Below are 10,077 nucleotides of genomic sequence, written 5' to 3'. Positions count from 1 at the left end.
TATCTCAAAATGAACATTGTGTGGGTTAGCACTATAATGCACCGACCCCTTCATTTATTCATTTGTTTATCTATTTATTTATTTATTTTTTAATGTGCATGCACTTTACCCTTTATCATGAATTCAGACTATAAACAGTGCCTAGGGCAATCCATCATGAATTATTAATAAAGCATTCATGTGCCATGGAGCAAGAGTCCACAAGCCTACTCAGCAGAGGATCTTAAAAGGGTTGTATTCGCGGTATTCATTTCTTTTGTTCAGGGTCATTGTAAGCACACGCTCACACACTGGCGTAGCCACGATTTGGACCAGAGATTTGGCAGGCGGAAAAAAAAATGCGTGTATACAGCATGCATGTACATGAAGCGGGTCTCCCTTTCAACCTTTCATCAAGTAAGATTATATATTTTTTCCCAATATTTCACTCAAAGTGTGCACCAGATTGTTGAATTTCAATTCAAAAAATATAAAATCTCTCGTGCTTGGGAAGGGGTATCTGAATAATTCTGAGTGCACAAGACTTATCACTTATATTCCGAAAACTGAAAGTACCCTCATGTACAAGGGAATATCCGCTTTTAATCAACCGTTTCCTCGCTCAGTTCCCCCGGATCAGTTGTATTTTTGTCCCCGCCGAACGAGTTCGAGCAGGGGACTATGAAACGGGCTCCGTACGTGTGTGTGTCCGTGTGTCCGTCCGTCCGTCCGTCCGTCCGTCCGTCCGTCCGTGCGTCCGTCCGTGTGTGCGTCCGTGTGTGAGCAAAATGTTAAATTTGCTACTTCTCTGTCATTTATGAGCCAATTTTGATTCTGTTTGCTTTATATGATAGCACTACATGGGAGCTTTGAAACTTCTGCACAGAATTTCAGTTGTGACCTTTGACCTTGACCTTTGACCTATATTGTACATTTTGCTACAAAATGCTACTCCTTCGCCATTTCTAACCCGATTTCGATTCCGTTTGCTTTATGTGATGGCACTAGGTGAGGGCTTCAAAACTTCTACACAGAATTTTGACCTTTGACTTCTTTGACCTTTGACCTTGATTTTTGACCTATATTGTACATTTTGCTACAAAATGCTACTCCTTCGCCATTTCTAACCCGATTTCGATTCCGTTTGCTTTATGTGATGGCACTAGGTGAGGGCTTCAAAACTTCTACACAGAATTTTGACCTTTGCCTTCTTTGACCTTTGACTTTGATTTTTGACCTGTATTGTACATTGGCTACAAAATGCTACTCCTTCGCCATTTCTGACCCGATTTCGATTCCGTTTGCTTTATGTGATGGCACTAGGTGAGGGCTTCAAAACTTTACACAGAATTTTGACCTTTGCCTTCTTTGACCTTTGACCTTGATTTTTGACCTGTATTGTACATTGGCTACAAAATGCTACTCATTCGCCATTTCTAACCCGATTTCGATTCCGTTTGCTTTATGTGATGGCACTAGGTGAGGGCTTCAAAACTTTTACACAGAATTTTGACCTTTGACTTCTTTGACCTTTGACCTTGATTTTTTACCTATATTGCACATTTTGCTACAAAATGCTACTTCCGGCGGGGACATACATTACGCACCGCGTAATTTCTACTTTTCCTTGTTTTATTTATAATTTCCCAAATATTCCATCAAATATGCGTATACGAGATATCTCAATTTCAACTTTAAAAAGGCAAAAAACTCCATCAAACGGGAAGGGTGGTAATACACCCGCCCACGCCTTCTCCCTGCTCGCCCCCACCCCCCCCCCCCCCCATGCATACAAGTAGACTGTGGCTACACTTTGAAATAAACAGTTTTCCACATATGGCACAAAATGTGTGCACCAAACCGTTTAACTTCAATCTGAAAATACAGAATCTCCTTCCACAGACTTGCTACACTTCTCTGATTGACAACTTTCCAGATATTCCAACATAAGTGTGAGCCAGATTGTTGAATTTCAGTTCTAAAACTGAAAAAAAGCTCCCTTGAATATGGAAGAGGTATTTTGCCACCCTTCAATTGCTTGGTACCCACTATAGGCTTAATTCACTTTGGGGAATGCCAATTTTCCCCCAAAAGTGTGCTCCAGATCGCTTTATTTCAACATATAAAAACGCAGAAGATCAGTCTAGCGGGAGGGGGAATCCCCCTCCCACACCATCCCCTATGCTCTACCTCACTAGACTTTGTACATACACAGAGATAATGCACATTCGGAATAAGAGCTAAATTCCATGCTTTTAACACTTCCCTGAAAAAGCCCTATTATTTCCGTTATTATTTGGCATTGAAAAAATTCTAAGTATCGCCCCCAAAAGTTGCACCAGATTGCTGAATTTCAGGTCTGACAATGCAAAATCACCTTCGTGTGGGAGGAGAAATGCCCCTTTGCTTAACAGACATCGTTCATGATATTCATTGTAAGAATTAGTACAAAAAGTTTATTTCAATGAATACCATTTTATATAGGCAATATCATTATTCAATGATAATCTATACATCAAAATATACACGTATTGCTACCTTAAACAAGTGGGACTGTTTGAAGTCGATAAAACACGCGAAAGCACGCCTCAAATTGCACCATTTACAACATCAAAATGCAAAAAGTTCTCACAGTGGGAGGGGGGGGGGACACCTCATCCGCTCCCCCCCTCCCCCTCCCCACCCCCTCGCTCGCTCCCTCTCAGACTAACCGCCCCCTATGATCAAATCCTGGCTACGCCGTTGCCGGCTCACATTCACATCATTGGTTCTTGTGTAGAGTTCAATTTTGTACAGAGGGTTCAAATTTGACCAAATCTGGAACTTAATTTTAAACTTACACCAGTAATCATGGATTTAACGAAACTGATTCATGCTCTCATAAATGATTCAAATCATCTCCAACTAAATTGTGCACTATTCAGCTACTAGTATTACTCAGAACAGTGACAGTGTTATCTGATGTAAAGTTTTCGAACTATTACGGATCAAAAGTGGGATTTTTTTTTTTCTAACACCTACAATGTAGTTACACAGTTATCGAGAATATGCACACGTTTGGGTATGTTCTGTTTTGTTTTGTTTTGTTTGTTTGTTTGTCAGTATCGTATCACGTCAATGAGGCATGATGATTGGTTTTTTATTGCAGCATCCCTTTTTATTACTTCTTTGGCTCGGAATATTTCGTATCCTTCACTTCTGTCATCTCCACCGACGAACCAGTTAGAGGTTGACGTTCAATGTCGTAGACCTCATTGTCCCGGTTTCCGACCTTCCACATCACGTATTCCCTCAGCACGTATATCCCTTTGAACAAAAGCTGCGCAGCCAAGACGGCGACCATCATAGCGACGATAACCAGAGCCGCGACCACGGGTCGGCGTTCGTAGTCGAGAATGGGATAAATGAAGCGGATCCCCCCAATGTTCGTCCCGCCCGCACGCCAGTAGACGAGCGTGAATGCGACGTAGGTCAGGCCCAGTATCTCCGGGTAGATAACGTGGGCGAGTCTGACTTCGACCCTGGTTATGATTAGGGTGATGAGCATGACGATGAGGGGAAGCACGTGGAGATTTATATTGCGCATCATATCCGGGAAAAACAGATCCCGAATGTCTACGTACTGAATGTACATTATCCAGAAGACGACGGTTGTACAAAGAGTACCACTGAGACACAGGTTGAACAGTAGCCACTGACACTTCTCTGCGATGTGTGGAACTGCTATAGAAGACAAATAGGTTAACAGATAGACAGACAGATAGTTGGATAGATCGATACATAGGTAGGTTGAATATGTAATGAAGGTTATAACGAGATGTTGATTAAGAATTGTGGAAAGTCAATGTTATTCTTATTTCAGTGTCTGTCTATCAAACATTGTTTTAAGGTAAACTTTTATGTACAAATCACGGAAATTGGTGTTAAGATTTGATAATGATTATTATTTTGTGACAGCTATATCAAACATATAAATTTGACTCAGCATATGCTGTCGGGGCCTGCTTATGGACAGAATAAAATTCTGAAATATTTTTGTTATTGGTTGATAAAGCACTAGGGCCTATACTTTTTCTAAGGTGATAGTTTTGGTTGAAATGGAATTTCAGATATTAACGTTTTGCGAGATGATTAAAAACCGCTTATGTGAACTAGTAAAGAGCGTACAATTCTGACAGGTATCAAAAGGTGTGTGTGTGTGTGTGTGTGTGTTTTTTAGGGAGGATAAAATTTCAAAACAGAATGAAGCTAATAATGGTAGGGACCTATATTTCATTATTACTCCTTTGTTTTGCTTTATTTTTGGATTTCTCAACAATTACAAAACTGATAGTAATTGTGCGGTCTTTGATATTTCAGGTAATCTTATTTCATAATAATACAATGAGTGCTTTTTAATCATCTCGCAAAGGGTAATAACCTGAATCCCCATCTCAACCAAAACTACACCATCCTTTTAAACTGGAGAGAATATTCTATGACATACGTCTTTTCCATATTAGTTTCGCAACTTTGTTAATCACAAAATCGATGAGCGACAAAGGTAGTTGTAAATTCTTCCTGAGTATGAAACTCTTTCCAAAGTATCTGCTTGATAATACCCAAACAACTCGTATGTATAATACCACAACGATACATACTTGAATGCGAGTTTTGACAGTTGGTTAGTAAATGGGATGGAGGTTGCCAAATAAAGTCAGTGTGCTCCAATTAGAAAAAAAAAAATCAATTCAAAACACAAGTACCCTGTTATTTCATATTAATCAGACCTCCGCTGTCTCCTCTCTTGATTTGACTATATACTAAAGGACTTATAAATAACTTGTCCATTGTCTCTCTTAAAAGCATTATTTACAATTTACAGACTGAATAGAAACTCAGCTTTAGTGCTTCGAAATACATTGTACGTAGATAACAACGTGAGGAATAGAAGCAACCAATGCAAAAATGTTTATGATCAATGCTATGTATAGTGTTGAGTATATATGAAAATGTGAACAATGTAAAGTAAAAAAAAATATTGTCTCCTGGCTAAACCATCTAAACCGTCTATACAGTTACGGTTTAGAGAGAAAAATGGCGACATTTCCTTATATTTTAGGCTTTATTGCAAAATGTTTATGTAGTAGGATGTTTTGTGATACAGCTGACCTGCACAACAAAGTCATCGAATGTGATAACTCGAACATTTTTTTTTTTTTTAAATCACTGCTCCCTATATTGTAAATAATACCGTTACCTCATGTCTCAGCATAAATCTCTTTACATATTGTTCTTTTATTACCTTCTGCAACATCATCACTGGAGTATCTCGCCATCCGGCACCAGTCGACGAGCGTATTGAAGAAGGCTAGCGTGACGTAACAATTTACCAGGATGTATATCCACGTGGTGAGGAAGATGAACGTTCGATAGCCGTCGATATATCTGATTGTCGTCACCATATCGTAGATGCAGTAGGAGACGACGTAGAAGAAGATTACCGCGCGGTAGATGAGGAGAGGTGTTATATTTCTGCCGCACTGAAAAGAAAGATTATGTCAGTGGCTATTATCAGATTATGAAGGTATATTCTCAAGGACTGGTTTAAATACGCGAAAACAATAATATTTCGATGATTATTGTGGTAGTTCCTGAGGCATTGCTAAGTATGCAACGGAGGACGATTTTTTTTTTTTTTTGGCAGACAATTCAAATTGTTTAGAGGATCATGATAGGGCGGACAGGTAAAGGAACTTATAGTAATATATTTTTTTAATCTACTAAGCCGTAGCCTCTTCAGTGTTTCCACGGGTCTAACCCAACGGCGTGTATCTTAATTTCGCGAGAGCAAAGATTTGCGAAATTAAAATGCACGGAATGCAGTGATAACTCGCGAAAATTTCTTGCCAAAAAAAAAAAAAAATGTTTGTCGTCTCCAATTCACGAAAATTTCATGCCGCGAATATATCTTGTTTTACAGTTTATAAAACATAAGTGCACACATATCATACACAAAGTATAAATCTGTAAATGGATCTCAAGCATACGGTCTGACAGATGATCTTGACGGATTGAGGTTGTGGGTTCCTGATGCGTTGCTGGTACTTGAACAACAATACCTATATTTGTCTTTTACTTCTCTCTCTCTCTCTCTCTCTCTCTCTCTCTCTCTTTCTCTGGCTTTCTTTGCTTTTTGGTTCTTATCATGAAACGGTCACTTGTTGATGTCTGCCTTTTTTCATTTCCTCGACCTTGGTACATCACTTTCACTTTTCTATCAAAACGCCGGCGGACAATCAATCAATACCGTTCTCTTCCTTTTCAGTCACAATTCACGTTTGAAGATTTCCTGGACGTTTTGTTTGTTTGTTTGTTTTTAAACAGTGTAATCGCGAGATAGATCTGCGCGTGATTTAAAAATGGACTACATGGTGTGAAGTGTTTATTAGTCTTAGCTCACATACAGCAGTATAAATTTTTGTAAGGTATCTTACATGCCCGGTTATGACGATGTTAAATCTGTACAATAATGTCTGTACGGACGATATTCATAATCATGAGCATTTATTTGTAAATGATGTAACAATTTATATGCGTTATGATAGCAATGTATATATATTATTCTTAATCATAAAGTTGGAGAACACGGCTGTGTTGAGAACAAATTTAAAATGTTAAGTGTGATTACAGAAACATTGAAAACGAACAACATGAGTCGAGCAGAGGTCATATACTGTGATGACATAATTATTAGGTTTTAAAACAATATTTCATAATAGATACACATAGATACACATAGATCATGTTGATAAAAGTCATACTTTTAAGAGATAAACGTGGGTTTGTCCTCATAATATTGCGTCCCTGCTGTACAACCTATACTGTAGTTATATATCTTGTGGAGCTAATATGTATGATTTTACCAAATGATAATAAAAATGGAGGGAAGTTAAAGAGCAGAGCTTGTAAAATGCATTACCTTCAAAACCATTCTATCTATAAGGTACGGAAAAATGTTGCCTATATTATGCAGACAAATATGATAAAATCACAACAACACATCAGACATGGATGAAAAAACCCTTAAGCCATATACAAGGTCGCCTTCTCCCAACGAGGAAGGGGGGGGGGTGGTAGAATGGAGTCATGAATTGAGTGTGAAACATTCTGGACTAGTAAAGGAATTCATTGATGAAAGCAATAAAACTATGCACAAAACCCATCTGTTTTGGACAGAGATGTTGGAGGGAAAAGGATACGCGCTGATGGGTGGCGTCAGAATTGGGTTAGTCGAATTTCAAAAATCAAAATAAAGTGAACAGAAAAAAAAAACCCACACAGTTCAGGATGACTGAAACTTTTAAGGCTTATGATAGTTCTTTGATGACCCGTTATAGGAACAAAAAAAAATTAAGTCTGGGTTGAAATTACGCAGTACTCGTGCACATTCAAGACTGCTATCAAGCGAAATCCAACATTTCATATGATTTAGGCGTAAAATTGAACTAGGTGAGAATGGTTCTCGTTAAACGCAAGTGAAATTTGTCGGATCGAGTGACGGGTTGGGGACTATGAATCAGTTTGTAGTCTCTTACCATGTCGGTAAAATGAGAGTTTGATTTTCTATACCTCCTTCAATACTTGACCAAAGTGATGGAGGAATAACTAGAAAATGCTCAGTACAATATTTTCAGAAGATTAAACATAGGTACGTCGAGGTCTTCAAGAGTTATGACAAATTATTCTCTGAATTCTTTGTACTTCATAGGAGAATATTCTGTCAAGATACTGTATGTTGAATGTGTGTGACCCCATTCAAAAATAGGATTAATCAAGGTAGGGTAAAACATTGAAAGGGTGCACTGTGGAAAATGATAGCTTACTATAATAATGACTCCTAAGTTTTGGGATACGGTACGGCAAACACTATCAATATGAGGTTTTCAGGAAAGTTTAATCATACATGATGCGGCTAATCAAACAAAATAAAAATGTCGCGGTGGACACTACACTGTAATGAATATTCATCATTATGCACGTAAAACGCAAGTTGAACAACATTTTCAACAACTTTGAACCATTTTTTGAGCGTATCAAACCGGTTATGAATGGTATTTTCATTTTGCAAAGGTTTTCAACTTTATTCATGGTTGTGCGATGCGATTCTCATCCAGCATTCAATATGCACAGCAGTCATTGATTATACGAGTAGGAATTAAGCCTCTATTCCCATTATAAGCCCTTGACTCTTATCATGTTCTCATTATATTAATCCATAGCTTTATAAATCTTTGTTAAGATATTAAAAGAACTGAAAGGAAGAAGTCAAATTTCAGATTTGTTTGAGTTACCTGTCAGATTTCCCAATAATAGGTTTATTTTGTTGTTATATTGAGACACACAGCTTGACCTATTCCAAAGCACAATATTGTTACGTAGTGGCCATTTGGCAAATTGTGTGATTTGGCAAAATTTTTTATTTCTTTTTTGAGAATACGGTTTAAAGGAATACATATTCCTCCTACCACTTACAACAAAATAAACATATCAAACTAAGCAGTCGCGGATCGTTTGCTGCATGCTCCAGATGTTCTATACGTGTGACCCCAAAATCGATTGGGGAACTTTTGTGAATGAATATAAGTCTGTAATTTTTGCCACCTTTCGACTGTTTTATGCCATACAATATCCTGCCATTCCACTAAAGCGATAAAGCGGCGATAACAGAACGAGATCAATATTCATGCAGATCAGGAATATGTCAGAAAACAGTAAATTCACGTTGCATACAATGCAAAGCAAACGCACGTTAAGGTGTGTATACCCACGGGGCATGATGTATAGCTGATGGTGAGATTGCAGATATGGCATGCGGTCTCATGTGTTTCTCTGATTGTGATACCATTCTGTTTATTCCATATCAAAGAGCTTTTGCCACAAAGAAGAGATTGTCTCCAATAGCATGCCAGATAAAAGGAATCATTTCAACAGCATATTATGGTTGTTGTTTTTTTCATGAAGGAATATATTTGCAAGAAATGTGCCTATGCCTCATTTGATAATTTTCATTTGTTCGTTTTAGACAACATTACATTACAACACACCATCATGTCGACGTAGACTACGTCAAGACAAAGTGTTGCGGGTTGAAAACTGATTATAAACAAGAACACTGCATTCCTGAAAAACCCAAAACAAATCACACTGAACGTTTAGGATGATGATGTTATTATAATTTGGCAACTTCACCATAAGAATGCTTGAGCGGCGTTCACCAAAAGAATGTGCGAGTATCGGAGGCTCACATTTTGGAAATGTAGCATAGGCCTGTATAACTACTTACCGCTTGCTTATCAAGATCACCTTTGCAGAATGTATGCATGCTTTTTTTCATTTTATTCTGCTTTCTTGAGCCACCCATAGCACTCTCGCATTCTTATGGTGAAGCTGCTATTTCATCATCCTTGTTCGTTGTGATTTGTTATGATTTTATAATACACTTTCATTCCTAATCCCAGCCACTGTAAATTCTGAAACTCTGTACCCACGCAGCATGCCCAGTGTAACCAATTTATAGTTGTTCAAACGTTAATAGCGTAAAAGACTGAACAGCAGCCGGAGTTCTCCTTTAACAACAGTTTTATCGGCTCATGATTATTTTTCACGTCGGCTTCGTAAATATAACATAAATATGAAAAAATGAGTCGTGCTGAAGCTTGGGCTATTTTATGTTACAAAATATTCCTCAAGTCCTTATTTGTGTATTATATATATATATATATATATATATATATATATATATAATGGTATTATTATCCGCTTGTTGGAATAAGAGCATGAAGACGATGAAGACAAACAAGTTGACATAATGCATTAGATTCCAACTTCATTCATTTGTAAACCAAATTTTCGACCCTTGCACGGATCTTCCTCAGGGTAACAGTGAACTGTTACCCTGAGGAAGATCCGTACAAGGGTCGTAAATTTGGTTTACAAATAAATGAAGTTGGAATCTAATGCATTATGTCAACTTGTTTGTCTTCCTCGTCTATATATATATATATATATATATATATATATATATATATATATCTATATATATAGATATATATATTA

The 10,077-nt window shown here is 37.7% G+C and overlaps 1 protein-coding gene across 1 annotated transcript; it reads right to left on the bottom strand.

Annotated features, from left to right (window-relative positions):
- Positions 1-3,139: 3,139 nt before the first annotated feature.
- On the bottom strand, positions 3,140-9,828 carry LOC140227876 (protein rolling stone-like). Its single transcript, XM_072308261.1, has 3 exons — positions 9,730-9,828; positions 5,264-5,501; positions 3,140-3,702 (listed from the first exon to the last, which is right to left on the bottom strand). The coding sequence occupies exons 1-3, from the start codon at positions 9,826-9,828 to the stop codon at positions 3,140-3,142; spliced, it is 900 nt and encodes a 299-aa protein (XP_072164362.1).
- Positions 9,829-10,077: the final 249 nt, after the last annotated feature.

Source organism: Diadema setosum, chromosome 4, assembly GCF_964275005.1.
Source record: "Diadema setosum chromosome 4, eeDiaSeto1, whole genome shotgun sequence".
NCBI lineage: Eukaryota > Metazoa > Echinodermata > Echinoidea > Diadematoida > Diadematidae > Diadema > Diadema setosum.
Note: the sequence above shows the minus strand (reverse complement) of the source record. Positions and strands in the feature narration are given on the sequence as shown.

Excerpts from the sequence above, each read along its gene's own strand:
- LOC140227876 (XM_072308261.1), bottom strand. The coding sequence starts at position 9,828 with ATGTCAACTTGTTTGTCTTCATCGTCTTCATGCTCTTATTCCAACAAG. Across the intron at positions 5,502-9,729 it reads ATATATATATATATATATAT|TGCGGCAGAAATATAACACC; the intron begins ATAATACACAAA and ends CTTTCTTTTCAG. Across the intron at positions 3,703-5,263 it reads CAGTGATGATGTTGCAGAAG|CAGTTCCACACATCGCAGAG; the intron begins GTAATAAAAGAA and ends TGTCTTCTATAG.